Below are 16878 nucleotides of genomic sequence, written 5' to 3'. Positions count from 1 at the left end.
GCCTTGATGATGAAAGGATACGTGTGTGTGCGCGTGTGTGAGATGTTGTATCACGGTGTACATGTTAGGGGAGGAAAAAAAAAAGGTTTTCACTGACGTTAAGGCTGGTGTTCAATTTATTTAAAAAAAACAACGTAAAAGCAGTGAAGAGTTGTGAAAACATACTGTTTTTAGTATTTCATATGTAGATGCAGTCGTCCCTCGCTACATCGTGGTTCAAACATCACTCCCTCACTCTATAGCTGTTTTTCAAAAATGAATAAATGATTGCAGTTTTGTGGCTGACTACAGGCCATTCTTAGTAAAAAATAAATAAATACAAATAAATGCCTATTTATGCAAACTACGTATTTTTTGCCCAAATTAAGCATTTTCAAGTATAGGAATGACTAAATGAACAAAAATCAAAGACTGTGTAAGCCATGAAGGCCACCAGCTTGAATGTAGTATTCTACATTGGTCACTAGGTGTCAGTAATTGTTCGATGAGATCACCACCAAAGCACCAGATGACAACCAGTTTTTATTGCAGGTTTCAAACATCTCACAACAATAACAACCATAACAACACGGGTTACTGTTGCAGCCGTAGCCTTCAACAAGCTAAAACTCAACTCTGATCCCCTGACATCACTTTCTGTCTGCCATAGATTCTGCTCCCCCACAAGGTCAACTGTCTTAAATGGCTTATTTTGTCCGATTATATCGACTATGTTGGGTAATACCAATGTAAAGGTGACTTATACGGGTGTTATGTCACGTCTAGATGCCTCTAATAACGTTAAAAGGATTTAGAAGATCAGAAATGGATTTTGTATGCCATAACTACCAAAATATTTCTTGTATAGAAAGAAGGAATCCTACTTTACTACAATCCTGATTCATTTATCGCGGCCGGGTGTGGAACCAATTAACCACGATGAACTGCATGAGGTAGTTTTAGAAGACTGACTTATCAAAAAAAAAACAAAAATCTCATACTTATGACTATTTTAGGCTAAAGTAGTGTTTAAAAAGACTGGTTACATCATGTCATTACCTAAATATTGATTCTGCAGATGATGTTGTAGTGTAGAGGTGTGGCGTTCAGAGACAATGTATTCGAAGATGAACGGTTAACTGGTTTCTTGCTTTAGTGATAATGTTCATCTCCAATTCTGTAATGCGACGCATTCTTTTATCGAGCTTGCGTATATTATTGATGGTTTGTACACCTGCAACGTGAAAGTGGATTGGGTCGCTCAATGACGGCCGAAGAGCGAAATGCCAAGACCTCCACTGTTATTATTATTATTATTACTATGGAATAGAGAGAAAAAAATAGTTCTTCTTAAAGTAGGAAAGAAAAATGTAAATATTCAATATTTTTGCAGCTGACGTTTTCTGTCATTAAGGGCAAAAAGAGTTAACGGGTTGAAAAAAATGAAAATAAAGTTGGAGGAAATGAAAGAACCAATGAAGACGAGGTTGACTTTAGCATTTTATTGACAGTCACTACTTCGGAAACTACAGCATGATGCAAGTTATTCCCTTTGAAGACATTTCCAAAAGCACTGCAGTCTTTAACATTACAAAAAAAAAGAAAGAAAACATACAAAATATACAACAGATGTCAATACAAGGCTTGGTAAACATCAGCTAAACCTGCATTTCCCTTTTATTTCTTTACAAAATAGTTCCTATACAGACGGGTAACACATGAAAGGAAAACAAAGAAGCTGCAAAAGGCCATCAACATTTCCTACACGCGTCATTCGGCGCTTGCCATATACTGCACCTATTTTTATTTCTACCACTTTCAACAATCATACCATATATGCCCCCGACATTTTTATTAGGAATGACATCCATTTGAAAAAGTATCAAAAATAGAGTTGAGTCGAGTCTTTAGTAAAATGGGAACATGCTGTATTGTTCGCTCTTTGGTTGCTGGCAGAAGACGACGCTGGTGTTTTGTTTTAGCGTTGACTCGACAAAAAGTAAACCAACCACTAAAACTGTGTCCTGCACAAAAACAGCACACATACCGACAAGTTAAGGCATCCTAAACGTTTGTTTTTTTTTTTTAATCCTTTGTCATTTTTTTTATGTTGAGTTTGCATAGCTGTAATGCATGTGTGCTTCTGTGGTTGAAAAGATGACTTGTGTCTACATTTTGGTACACACACACACACACACTGTGGGCCACACACACACACACTGTGGGCCATGGCTGTGGTCAACGATGAGAGCTTGTGAAGGCGTTAGGCTGAAGATGAATGCATAGAAGCGTCATGATTTTAAGGCAGGAAAAAAGCCGAGGGAAAAATCCTTATTGCTGCTTGATTGGTGTTCAAGGAAAGCCTCAATCTTCACAGAAGTTTGCCTTAAGTCATAGAAGACGTGTGATATCAAACCACTCTGTATGATTTCACCCTTGCAATATTACAAGGAATATCATGAGCCCGGTGAAAAAGGATGTCAAGTACAGAGAATAACGTCATGATGTCATTGGGGGGGAAAAATAGCAATAATCTGAGATTTCGAGAATAAAGTAATAAATTTACGAGAATGAAGTTGTAAATTTTACGAGAAAAATAACTTTACAAGAGAAAAAGTCATACATTTACGACAAAAAAAATTGTACATTTTATGAAAAAAATAACTTTACAAGGAAAAAAGTCATACGTTTACGAGAAAAAAGTTGTACATTTTACGAGAAAAAAGTTGTACATTTTACGAGAATAAAGTCGGAAATTTTATGAGAATAAAGTCAGAAATTTTACGAGGAGAAAAATCGTAAAAGTCGTAAATTTTACAAGAAAAAAAAGTTGTACATTTCCAAGAGTCGTAATATTACGTGTCACGTGTCGGAGGGAAAATAGAGCATAGCTCTTCAGGAAGTAAGGAAACTTTCCTCTTGCTTCAGGCAAGCTTTTATTTATAACACGGCAGCAAAACAGAACAGTTGAGCACAAACAGATTAGCACGTCTAGCCTTCCTTACCCCGCCCCCTCCATATGCCCAAGGCCAAGGGTCACATAAATCCCCCCTTTTCATAGCTGTCTCAGGCAATGCCTGTAACATTTTACGAGTTTTTTTCTCCTAAATTTACAACTTTTTTCTGTCCTTGATTCTCGAAATTTCAGATGATTTTTTTCAACGTGGCTCTAATACTTGCAACGTTGTAGGCTAATTAATTGTAAGTCACGTAATGCAAAAAAAAAAAATTCCAACTTTATTCTCATAACTTTGCAAGTTATTTTTTTTTCTGCCTCCAAAATTGTTTCAACTTTATTAATGTAATATTCTGATTTTATTTTTGTAAATTTACATTATTCTCATAACTGAATGACTTTTCTTTCATAAAAGTCCAAAGGTTTTTAGTTTTTCTTTTCAAACTTTGTCATATTTCAACTTTAATATAACTCTATTCTCATAACTTTACTACTTTTTCGTCGTAATAGTCTGAAGCTTTTTTCCCCTCCGTTATTGCTGTAATATTTCAAGTTGCTTCACTGAATATTGCGATTTTATTTCAGTAAAATGATGACTTTATTCTCAAAACTGTACAACTTTTGTCGTAATAGTCTAAACTTTATTTCAAAGTTGTCATAAAATGTCAACATTATTCACTGGATATTCATTTTATTACTCTAAAATGACTTCATTCTCGTAACATTCCAACTTTCTTCTCAGAAAATTCCAAAGTTGAAAATAAAAAATATACTGTAATATTTCATCTTTATTGATATATTAGTTTTATTCTTTTTAAAATTCCGACTTCGTCATAACTTAATGCCTTTTCCTTTTTTTCTCGTAACAGTTTTTTTTTTGTTTTTGTTTTCAAAATTGTTACTGTAATATTTCAACTTAGTTCCATAATATTTGTTATAAAAATATAAATTTCCCTCGTAATATTTTGAATGGACTTTATTTTTGGAACTTTTACTTTTTTTTTTCTTTTTTTTTTTTCCTGAAATGAAAAGTTGCCTACGACGGAGCATTAGGGCCACACTCATAAAACAAATATGAGATTTTGAGAATGAAGAGGTAAATTTACAAGAATAAAGTCGTACATTCACGAGAAAAAGTCGTACATTTACGAGAAAAGGTCGTAAATTTATGAGAATAGTTTACAAGAAAAAAGTCGTACATTTCCGAGGATAAAGTTGTACATTTCCGAGAATTATGTCGTACATTTCCGAAAATAAAAAGTCGTACATTTCCGAGAAAAAACAAGTCGTACATTTCCGAGAATAAAGTCGTAATATTACGTGTTAGAGGGAAAAAAGAGCATAGCTCTTCAGGAAGGAAGGAAACTTTCCTCTTGCTTCAGGTACATTTTATTTATAACATGGCGGCAAAACAGAGCAGATTAGATTAGCATGTCTAGCCCTTCTCACTTCCGCCTTCCTTACCCCCCCACCCCCACCCCCACATGCCCAAGCTGTCTCAGGCAGTGCCTGTAACAAAGTTACGAGGTTTCTCTTGTAAATGTAGGGCTTTAGTCTCGTAAATTTACAACTTTACTCTCGAAATCTCCGATTATTTTAATATTCACGTCACAACAGGCACACAGCTGGACTTACTGGGCAAAGGTAATGTTACAACTATTTTTACTTATGAATTTAGGACTTTATTCTTTTTTTTCCTCATAAATTTACGACATTTTTCTCATAAATTTACAACTTTTTGTCTCCTAAATTTACGACTTTATTCTCGAAATCTCGGGATTTTTTTCAATGTGGCCCTAATACTCCGTTGTAGTTGTCTAATGTTGTGTTTAAATATGAAAAACATGCATATTATAGTGATATGAATGAATGAATGAATGAATGAATGAATGCCATTTGCAAAGCTGATAGTGTCTTCTACCAATAAGTCAAAGTCACGTAAACACTGAGGCATCCTTTCTAAATGTTTTTCCACCTGGAGGAGTGAGGGATGTGCAAGATGAACTTTGAGTTGTTATTGGACTTTCTTTGTCTAATGTATACAATACGTGGACACACTCGGTATTGATAAGGCACACTAGGGAGTTTTCTTTGGGGGTGGGGTGCTATTGCATTATTGCACGTAGAGGTTGTCTCTTTACAGGACTGGAGGGGGGGGCTGCTGCATGGTCGTCATAATAAGAATATGAGTATGACTAATAAGGCAGTTGTTTGTCTTCCCATCAGGTGTAAGGAAGGACACGGACGGTGTCCTGAGACCTACACTTGTTGTGGAATGTTGCACGTCGGGCTCCAATAATTCCGGAACTAAATGATTTCCAAAAGAGAGGGGATGTTGATGTCTTAGAGAGAAAAAAAAAAAAGCATAAAGATTTTGTGTAAAGGCTCTGATCAAGCAGGACTTTGGTAAAGGATTTTGGTAAAAAAGTCATATTTTGCTGATGTTTGCATTGTCAGGCTTGTGTTGCATTGTGGGACTTGAAGTACCCTGATCTCGTTGGAATTGTTCTTCTCCTTTTCATCAGTCCGGCTGACTGTCCCTCTCTTTGTGTCCCTTCACTACCCGTCGCATCCAGCGGCAAGACCTGGCTGGTCCATGAAGGGATGGGACGGGGCGGGGGGGGCGTGCTTAGCTACGACTGGCTGTGTGCTGTCTTGGTGGGGCCGTGCGTGCTGGGGGACTGGGACATGTCTCTGCCGATGATCTCATTCACTGTAAGGAAGAACACAAAAGACGCACAAACATTAGTGTCAAGCGCGCAGCTGCAGTACACCTGTGTGACCAGCAGAGGGCGGCCTGGAGCCACGCTCAGTTCAAGACACGCGGAGGGGACAAAAAGAGCTTAAAAAGCCAGTTTTTCAAGCTTTTCCCACAAAAATAATAAGAACTTTATTTTACTTTTCCACATTAAAAGAGAAGAAAGATGTAAACAATAGCAGAAGAAGAAGAAGAAATTTTATGAAAAATAGAATAAAGTCAGTATTGCACAAGCAAAAAGCTGTAGTGCCAAAAACAGTCACTTTTTAAAATTCTCATAATTATGACATCAATTTTTTCTTGGAAAATGATGGTTTTATTCTCATAACGTAATAACCTTTGTTTCATACTATGTCGTATTAATTACATTTTATGTCTTAACCCTCAAAATATTTGGACCCCCCCCATTCTCGGAAAATGATGACTTTATCTCCGTAACTTTGCAATTTTTTTTGGAAAGGTACGATTTTTTTTTTGGCACTATTTTCGTAATATTTTGAGTTATTTCCCTGATCGCATCATTTTTATACTTGCAAACTTATGATTTTATTCTCAGAACATTTTTAATTTGTGTGTGTAAAACAAAACGTTTTTTTTCCTCATTATGACTTTCTTGGAAGATTTCAAAGCTATTACGCAAATGTATGACTTTATTGAAATATTTTGACTTTATTCTTGCTTATTTTTGTCATTACAATTTCAAATGTGCCCTCGCAAAATGAATTTCTTCCTGCAAGTTTGTCTCCTTGGCAAATCAAATGGTTTTCTTCTCCACGTTCCTTGTAATCTGATATGTTTATGCAAAATCCGGTAATATTCCATCTTACTCTCTCTCGCAAAATTCCAACTTTATTCTCAGCGTATTGTCTTTTTTGTAATTTGTGATTCGATTCTCATAACATTTTCTTCATATATGACCAATTCTTGTAATATTCCAACATTTTTTGCTTGTCTTTTGTCTGAAAATTCCATCCTCCTTCTCGTATTTCGACTTAATTTGCACAAAGACAACGTAATGAACACTGTTTGATTGGCAAACTATTCAAGCTTCACCCGTGACTGGATATAGTTCGACCCCGTATTGGTGTGCTATGCCGTTGTATTGAATTCTAATCTTCAACTTCTCTGATTTGCTTAAAAAAAGTCACATGGTTCCGCTGCTTTGTAGTCCACTCAAGTAACCAAATATGGTCGCTTGCCTGTTCAACATCAAACTGTCATATTTGCCTTTCCTGGCTGCATACGTCTGAGTGTCTTCTTTACACGTCGCGCTGCATGTATGTTACGTCTGCGTGCCGTGCAGCCGGACCGACTGGTTTGGTTAGCGGACATGTGCTGCAGCGACAGACCGAACACAGCTTGTCGTCCGTCCACTTGCGCAAACCTGTGAGGGAACCCACACGTTCTTTGTGGCGTCACTGGGGTGTTTCTGCGGTATGAGGAAAAGAGACCCACACACGCCCGAACGTCACACGTGCGTGTGACAACATGCGATGCATTTCTTGACTTGGCCTTTGCAACGGGGACGCACGGGGAACCATACTTGGTAAGCTGAGGGGGCTTCCAAAGAGAAGAAAGGCTTGATGTCGGGAAGACGAGCAGCAGTGAAGCACGACGAAAAGAATGTTGTCATGAATCTAATAATGGTCAAGCGTTGCACATTCTCAGAATAGAGCAGGGGAGGCCACACTTTTACCGCTGAGGGCCACATCATGAAAAATGAAAGGAAGCAAGGGCCACTTTGATGTTTTTGATACGCTAACAAGTGATACTGTATACGTGTAGTATATTTCAAAAAAAAAAACAGCATGTCAGCTTTGTGATTAGAGGTGAAAAAGCATATTACTACAAGTAGTACGAACTGTGGGCTTTTTCTCTTTGTTTTCCCTCATTTTTCTGCTGTTTTTGTTTTTATTTTTTATTTACTTTTCCCCCCCCCCAAAAGTCTTCATACACGTTTTTTTTCCTGGAATTTTGTTTTATTTTGTTTGTTTTTTTTAAATTTCTTTTTCAAAAAATCTTCATAATTTTTTCCGTAATATTTTGACTTTATTCCCATAATATTTGTATTTTATTCCCATATTCAAACTAGCAAATTTTCCAAAAATTGAAACTTTATTTTCTTTTGTTTCTCATAGTGGTACCACCTTTCAAACACATTTTTTTCATTATCAATTAAAGTTTACGCCTCTAAAATGTTATTTTTACTGCTAATATTGCAACACCCCTGCATGAGATCATCTGAATATGTCATAAAATAAATTAAAACATGAACAAATTAACAAATACATTCAAACATAATATTTATATAAAAATGCATGAATAAAATATAAATGTAATTAACTGGCTACATGAATACAAATAGTTACCATAATACAATTAACTAATTATATATAATTATTAAAATATATTCCATGGGATTAAGTGGCATAGAAAATGGATGGGTGGACAAATATTACATTTATTGAAATATATCAAAACAATCAAATACCATTATAACGATAAAAAAATGTTTTGATTAGTCACACAAGTATATCTTTTTCCAGGTTAAACAAATGTGCAAATAGCGGTAGATAATGGGTGAATAAACTATAATGTAATAAATCATTTCAAAAGTCATCTGTCCAATCATGGATGCTTCCCACACAATTCTACTTTCAGTTGTGCCGTAAAATGCTAGAAAATCTCGAATCGGGTTAGTCACACAATTGAAGTGAGCAATTTAAAGACTTAACGGCGCATTGGAACGGTTACCCAAAGTGCTCCAAAATAGAAAGAAACACACGTGACTTTGTACTGTACACACTTTTACTGCAATCCAACAAATACAGCCGTGTTGTTATCATTATTATTATTATTATTATTATTATTATGAAGGCTGAGTCCAAATGGAACACGGCCGTTGAAAACAAACGATACGTAGACGAGTTACTGCGAGGCTCTTAAATCGCATCAATAATTTGCCTCGTGTGTTTTTCACCTCCTCGTGTCTTTCTTGACGTGCACATGCTTCTTGTGTGTGGCCACCATCCGTCACGTCATCCTGTTGGCGTGGGAGGCTCTTCCTTCCCCATGTCAACACAGCCACACTCACACTGCTCCAGCGAACAACGGCTTTCTTGTATCGTACACAGCTACACTCCTCGTCACGTCAAGCGTTCTACCGGCGAATGAAACGAGCGGTGAACGCCTCATTGATCGGGCATGACCTTTGCTAGCACAGGCCCGCTGTCGTTAGTGATCCTGTTGCTCGTAGTAAAAGAACAACACAGGAAAAAGCTGACTGAAGGGATGGAAAAGGTCACGGGGGCCAACAACTTGGTGTCTAAACAAAGGCGAGAGCCATGACACTGACATGATTCACCCCGTGTTCTGATAAAAATGCTCCGTGATCAGTTTTCCCCTGAACTGATGACATTTCTGTGTTAGAAGGTAGACTTCTGAGCTGAGCAGTGGAACCCCTACAACACGGTGCGGCTGTTTTTGTATCGGCCCGTGGGACATTCTAAAAATATGTTTAAAAAAAAAAATAGCAGTAATTTTCTAAGAGTCAAGTCAAAATATTAAGAAAAAAAAGCTAATTTTATTTATTTTGGGAAAATTAGACTGCGGGGAAAAGGTAATATTTTGAGTATAAAGTAAAAATATTATGAGAATTATTACAAATAAATGAGAACTATATAAATAAATAAATAAATAAGACTTCAATTTACAAGAAGAAAGTTGAAATGGTTGGAAAATTAAAAAAAGAAAACAGCCTAAATGGGTAAAACACCTGTTATTTTATGACAGTCCAAATATTAAGAGGAAAACTTTGGATTTTATAAATTTTTTGGAAAATTAGGTTGCTGAAAAAGTTATTATGGGAGTAAAGTCAAAATATAGAAATAAGTCATATTATGAAAAGAAAATGTACAAGGATTATTTAAGAAGAAAACAAGAAAATGAAGTGCAAAGCCCCAAGTTCGTACGAATAATACGCTTTTCCCCTCTGTCACAAAGCTGAGATGCAGTTCTTTTCTTGAACTCTTTCACTGCCAAAGTCGTCTTTTGCTTTTTTTTTGCGGGAGCTACAGATCAAAGTCTTATTCATCTTGCGTGTGAATTTCTGACTTGTAGGCAATGGATTTCTGTCCCAGTAGGGGGCAACAGTTCTCTTTTCCTCCAACCGGCTGCGACAGATTGTCTACGAAGAAGACGGATTGTGGGTTGAGAGAGGAAAATGGCGAAACACGTGCAGAAATCGAGCAGAGACAAAAAAACACAGGCAGCTAACACCGTCACAGAGCTTGTCTGATGGTGGATCTGCCTTTTTAGTGGCGACGTAGGTCACGGAGACACCAATGCAGTTGACAATGGCAGCCGAAGCAACAAGCTAGCGGTTAGTGTTGCTGAGCCATGTGGCGCGACACCGGAAGACTCAGAACCCGACCCCGATTCTTCTGACGAGTGGATGCCGTCTGGATCGGTCAGCAGCGGGGATTCATCCCCACATCCAGCAGACCCCCACCGTCACTCCGCTTCAATTTGCTTCTCTGCAGAAAAAGCTTGTTTTCTCTGATGTTTGGTCAAAATCGTGTGTTTGCTGAAACTACCCTATGTTCTACCACCAATATCTAAGGACCCAAAACGACTACAAACTAACTTTTTTTTTTTTTTTTCCTGATGAAAGAAGAGAGTCTAAAGTTTATTTAGATAGATTTCAATGTTTATGTAGTCCTAAAACTCAATAGTCTGTGGGTCTCAGCAAAAATGGCCAAAAACTGGCAGTATGGAGCTCTCTGCTCTGAACACGGCTGGCAGTCAATGGGTTAAATATACATAACTCATTATATCTATTAAAAATATCAAAGCGGCCCTTACATCCTTTCATTTTTCACAAAAAGTTTGGACTCCCTTGCTCTACAAGGTTTACAGCAATTCATTCAACTCATTGTTTGGATTTTCCCAATCTGACAAAATGGGAATAAAATACAGTGGAGGCCACTTAAGTTGGTCCTGCTCATTTTGACCAACAAATCAAGTCTTGGTCCAACGTGTTCTTATTACTACAATAAAAACTGCCCGACATACATGGTTGTTGCCTAAAAGTGGTCATATATATATTTAAATCTGTGAGTTTGTCGATGTATTATTTTATTATCAACTTTCCTCTATTGCTAACAACAACATAACTACTGTCTAGTTACACAGCGACTTCCTGTTCAGTGCAAAGTAAACATGAGAATAAAAGCGACATGAGGGGGCATTTAGCTTTAGAGGCTCCTGTGTCTGCTCGCTTAATTCTTTGGTAAAAGATGCTTAGCGACATTTGACACCAACAGAAATTTGAGATGAACAAACCACAGGTGTAGCCGAGTTTCATTTACTGTTGCTTTGCTGTCTCACATTTACTGGTACGGTGCACACAAAGATGCTTCCCCGTGTCTCGCTATGCCTCAGCCGGAGGGAGATCCTCTCTAGATGACTCGCAGCGGGGGCCTCCCTGCTTGTAAAATATACTAGAAGACAATACACACCCACAGTTGCAGCTAAGGTCAACCACTCTAAAGACGTCAATTAACCTCATCGATGATCAGGACGTTCCAAAAAGTTTGAGGTCGAAAAACTGTACGCTGACGCAGGAAATGAGAGACCACAATGGAAAACCTTTGCACAAAAGAGCCTTGATTTCCCTACCAAAAAAAGAAGGAAAATATCTGAGAAGACTTCCCGCCTGCAAGACTCTGCAATGATACATTTTCGTGACGGTTGACAATGAGGGGAAAACGTAAAGAAAAGGCCAGTGTCAGTGAATCATCAGTGACGCTAAGCAGAGTTAGCGACCAGACAGCCAAGCAAACATCCTTTCATGTGGTTAATCGTACTTGCTCGTAATCGACACCAGAGGAGTTACGGTACGTTGCCACTTTACAATGTGAGCGTCAAATACTGCTGCCGTTTGAGAGGCTTTCTGGTTGGACTATCAGGTTTATTTTTTAACCAAAACATCTGACATCTGTGGGGAAAAATGAAATGAAACTTGCCGCTTTTTGTGCTAAAAATGCATTAAGAACACAGTTGGACTCATGCAGCGTATTAACACGACAACGTGTCGGCCATATTGTGCACCAGCCGGAGAACGCACGCAAACCGAGCCATATTTGTGGTGTCAATTTTTGACGCTAACCAGAGCAGACGCTAACCGACGTTCCACTGTATCTGAAATCAAGGTCAAACGGAATAGCTTTCTCACTATGTCCGTAAGTATTGAGTCTCAAAATCAACAAAAACTGCTTGCCAAGGCAAATTTCCTTTGTCTGTTTTTGTTTCTGTTATTTTGCTTATTAAAAAAAGTGATATCTCAGATTGTTCTACCTAATTTAACATAGACGGTACAACAAATATATTGGTAGTAAAAAAAAAAAAAGCTTTTTTTTTACTTTAATATCAGACATTTAACCTTGCTTGGATTTCATTTTGGCAGGGTACCCACAAGTGTCATAAACAATGAAAACCTAATACAGTTTACAATCGATAAAGTCCAATAAATGTAGGCAACCGACACTTTAAAACAGTGAATTGTTGGTTTTGCATTCCTCCTGATAGCTAATAATAGCATCTGTCTTTTGACTAGGTGTCTCCTTTCCAACAAAGGCTAAAAATCATCAGTGCACATCTTCCCACGTTGACAGCATTGCAACGAGGTGACTCACTACAAACTGTTTTGACACCTTCACACATTGCGCGCATTCTATACGTTTCTGATGCTTTAACAGAGGTACGAACGTCACATCCTCACGCCTCACTTTTGGACTTCGAGGAGCTACAGTGTTTTTGTTTGAGGGGAAACAACAGCAGTAAACAATATGTGTTTAGTCTTTGGAAAATGACACGAGGACAAGCCCCGAGTATGGTTTGAATTTAGTGCATGCGTGCTCATCAAGACTGTTCCATCCTCCTGTCTGGTACGTTTTTTTTTTTCTTGTTTTCCCAATCTCTGCCAAGCATTTCCTTCTGTGAGACCTTCATGGTATGGAAAGATGACACACAACGTCCCATTTCCACTTCACTCAAGAGGAAAAGAGCAGCGAATGTTTGTCATTGGCTTTAATGAGTGGCGGCTGTATGGAAACACATTTTTTTCATTTCCATGCTTTTCATGGCAGCCAATCATGAGTTCTGCCTTATGAATCCATTACTGAATGACAAGAGGTCCACACGCACATAAACCAAGTCTTTCTGTCACTCTATATCAAGCAGAAATAACTAAAAAATGTTAATGAGCTTCAATTATGACAACCAACAACTAGTCAAATTAGTTGTAGTAGTTGTATACTAATGTATATTGGATATGATGTAAACATTAATGGCTGAACAATGAACGAAATTATCAGAAAAATATAAGAAACTCATGCAAACTTGAACAGATAGACAAATACAAAACAAAGCTTAAAAAATGGTTTCCCTAGCCTACCTTCCCTACCTTTTAGGGTTAAAGGAAAACTGCGCTTTTCGGGTGGAATCTTTCCCATTATCCACAATCCTTATGTGAGACATGAACACATCTTTCTCTTTTCTGTGCGTTCTAAAGTTATAAAAACAGCTAAAAAGACGGACCTAAGAATGCACGTAATGGGAAACACTTATTCTTTATGCCTTTAAAGCCTTCTGGGGGAAAAAAACTCCAAAAAGCGGCAACAATGCTTTATTTGCATATAATGTGACGTGCATATTAACTAAGCTACAGCGACATTGTTACGCCGATCGAACTACGTTACTGGCGTATTTACACCTTACCACACTGTCACCACGCAATACGTACCCGGAACGGGGGACGGGGGGAAGGGGGGAAGGGGGGTGTCAGAGTTGATCTTTATCTCGGTGTGGGTTGCGACTGCAACAGTAGCTTGTGTTTTTATTAGGGATTATTGTGCCAGTGGTGAGATAATTCAGACCTGCAATAAAAGCCTGTTGTTCTGACGATCAAGTCTCTCACTAAACATTACAGTAACATGGCCAGTGTAGAATACTACATAACGTCACATCGTCTTTGTATTTCAGTTTATTTAGCCATTTTATGCTTGAAAAGCCTTAATTTATTGCTTAAATATGCATATTGCTTGACTAATAGGCCTTATTCAACCGCGTGACAGTTTGATTTATTGAAGGGATAGTTTGGATTTTATTGACATTAAGTTGTATGACATCCCCATCAGCAGTGAAGTCCATTAACAGTGACTTACCCCCCACTTGGTCTCCTAAGTCCAGTTCTGGTCAGATTTCTGTGATGAAGAACGTACTTCTGCTTAGTTGCTGGGTCATTTAAGTAAAGAGTTTGCATTTGCATCACAAAAATGCCTTCTCAAAAAAAATCACACCTCAAAAAACGCTCAGCGTTTGATTTGTCTCATGCCGTATCCCTGCACACTGTCACCTGTGCATTCGTGTGTATGTGACGAAGACGCTCGCATCTACTTCCGCGACAGAGCGCCGCGGCCATCTTGTTTACGTATGCGGAAGAAGATGCGAGTGTCTTCATCACATACACATGAACGCACAGGCGATAGTGCGCAGGGATACGGCGGGGATGGGGATGTCATATAACTTCATGTCAAAAACTATCCCTTTAATGTATTTTTGAAAATCCTGATAGAGGGAAGCTAACTTCCAAGCACAAAGTGGCGAGGGATTACTAGTTTTGCATTTAGAAACCACACAATCGATAACTATGATGATTTTGGTCACAATAATCATTTATACAAAATGTTAATCTCTACATTTTAATTGCCTTAATTTTGACAATTTCCATTTATTACCTTTTACTACTTTTTCAAAAACCCAGAGGACACCCTGAGTTGTTTTTTTTAACACCATGCATTGTTTGTATATGTGGGTTTAGAATTTTACGCAGGTATATAACCCAGACCTTGAGACCTACAAATGCGACTGTGGCCTTAAGAAAAAGTGTTGCGTTAAGTTGTATTTCTAAATATTAAAAAAAAAGCAGCTAGTTTCATTTTCCTGTAAGATACTTTGATGATCAAATGGGATGACTGTCGTGAGGTAGCACACTTTCACATTCATGTTGTTTTGATGATGACAGGCACAGGTACAGTCTGTACGGGCGACACTTGTGTCAATACCGCCTCCTCTTATTATTATGTTTGTGCAGTTGAACACAGGAAATAAAACACACTGGGAAAGCACAATCGGATGATGAAATCACTTGTTTGATTTTATCGTCAAAGACTGCATAACTCTTCCTGACAGGAGGCCCAATCGCCTATAGCGTGCATCCATTTGATACCTGGAGTCATCCCAGTGTCGCTGTACTTCATTATCATTATGTGTGTGCAATGAAGACGTGGAAAAGAGCAACCGCACTTCTGATGCTGAGAACATTCCAGGTTGAGTGTCTCTGCTGTGTTGATCCTGCTGTGGGTTTGGACACCGAATTTATCCATCCATCTGTCTGTCAGTCTGTCCTCGTACCCCCCCGTGTCTCAAGCTTGGTGTGGCATACACACAAACAGCTAGAGATGGGAATTAGAATGGATTGGTTGGTTGATATGAATGTGTTGGAGTAATGGCATCTTGAAGCAATTGAAGCAAAAGGGATTTCACTACTGAGCTGCAACCAGCAGCGTTGGTTCCGTCTCAGATAAAAAAAACAGCTAACATGACGTCAGCTGTGGGAAATTGCTACGGCACAACAACCCCAGGCTGCATTATTCAGCTCAGTTCAATAATGGCACAGAAACAAGAGTTGAGAACATTTGCAGCTCTCCACTAAAAATGTAACTGACAATTGTATAAAAAAAACAACTTTTTTTCATTTCAGATTAAAAAAAAAGACATACGTCTTTTTAACTAATTCAATACCAAAGACGTATTTACAGTATACGTTTTTATACACCCAAACGCCCCATCCCAAAAATGTATTTATACGGTTTTTTTTTTTCACGAGAGACAAAAACAGGTGATGACCCAGTTGCACACTAAAAGATGTCACTCTTGGAGCAGTTTTAAGCCATTAAAATCACAAGGTGGCAGAAGTGCATTTGATAAGGGCTCGACATGGATCTTTTGCATGTAAAAACACATTGGACAGCAAGGAGGAAGTGGAAGAGCATGGAGGAGTGTAGCATGCAGGTTACGCATTGTAGGGAAATTTTAACACACGCACACACAGAGTTTAGTTCCAAATGTGGAAATTGTAAGTAGTTCATGGTGTTGTATTTGTAAATAAATTATTTTGATGTAAAACAACCTTTTTTTGTATTGTTTATGTTGTGGTGTAGTTGTTTAGATATTTGAGCTGTCACAAAAGCAAAAAAGTTATGCTATATAAGAATGTATCTTTTCACAAAAAGCTGTTTTTGTCCCTTTTCTTGTTGGGAACTGATATTTTCCTGAAACTTACCTATGTTCTACTGCTGATTACTAAAGAACGAAAATTTTTATTTTACTTTTTTTGGTGAAAGACGAGAGTCTAATCTTTCTTTTAGTAGGTTCCAGGTTTATATAGCCATAGAACACAATATTCTGTGTGCCTTGAAAATGAAAAATAAGTCAAAATCATCTAAAATGGCCGGTACTGATTGGGTTGTCATTTGAAAAAATGGCTGGGATTGAATGAGTTAATTGAAAAAATAAAGAATACATGAATTTTCTCCATATTGATCTGATTGAACAACATAAAATAGGTAGACACAAAGCCACAATCATCCTCTGTCTTGCTCTCTCAAACACACAACACACACACACACACACACACACACAAGCATGTGCGTCACAGGGGCCATCTGCTTGCTAACGAGGGCAATTTTTTGTTTTTTTTTTCTACAGACAACTCCATGTTTGTACTCATGCCACACTAAGGTTATTCTGTGATGAGATTACTGTTGCTTTTATTGTGGATGCTTTTATTCAACATCCTTTGCCTCACGATGATAAATAACACAGGACGTACAAACTAAAATGAATTCAGGGTACGGTATCTGCCGAGTCTTAATCCAATCATTTTAATTTAAGGCCTTAAAATGTCTTCCTTTTCAAATCTAAAATGTGTCTTATATGATTTTAAAAGGGTTTTAAAAACTTATGTACAGCTGTCCCTCGCTACTTCGCGGTTCGAACATCACTCTCACTTGATCAGTTTTTCAAAAATGAATTAATAACCACAATACAGCGATAATTTAAC

At 37.8% G+C, this 16878-nt stretch overlaps 1 protein-coding gene across 3 annotated transcripts in view; it reads right to left on the bottom strand.

Annotated features, from left to right (window-relative positions):
• Window positions 1-1466: 1466 nt before the first annotated feature.
• Window positions 1467-16878, bottom strand: part of nfatc3a (nuclear factor of activated T cells 3a) — a 66369-nt gene continuing 50957 nt past the window's right edge. For 2 of the 3 annotated variants that reach the window (XM_054769975.1, XM_054769977.1), the window contains exon 10: window positions 1467-5648. In XM_054769975.1, the coding sequence (XP_054625950.1) occupies window positions 5569-5648 (80 nt within the window). In that variant the 3' untranslated portion in view covers window positions 1467-5568. The remainder of the gene's footprint in view (window positions 5649-16878) is intronic. The other variant, XR_008569752.1, reaches the window with a different exon arrangement.

The sequence above is a fragment of the Dunckerocampus dactyliophorus genome, chromosome 3, assembly GCF_027744805.1.
Source record: "Dunckerocampus dactyliophorus isolate RoL2022-P2 chromosome 3, RoL_Ddac_1.1, whole genome shotgun sequence".
Classification (NCBI taxonomy): domain Eukaryota; kingdom Metazoa; phylum Chordata; class Actinopteri; order Syngnathiformes; family Syngnathidae; genus Dunckerocampus; species Dunckerocampus dactyliophorus.
Note: the sequence above shows the minus strand (reverse complement) of the source record. Positions and strands in the feature narration are given on the sequence as shown.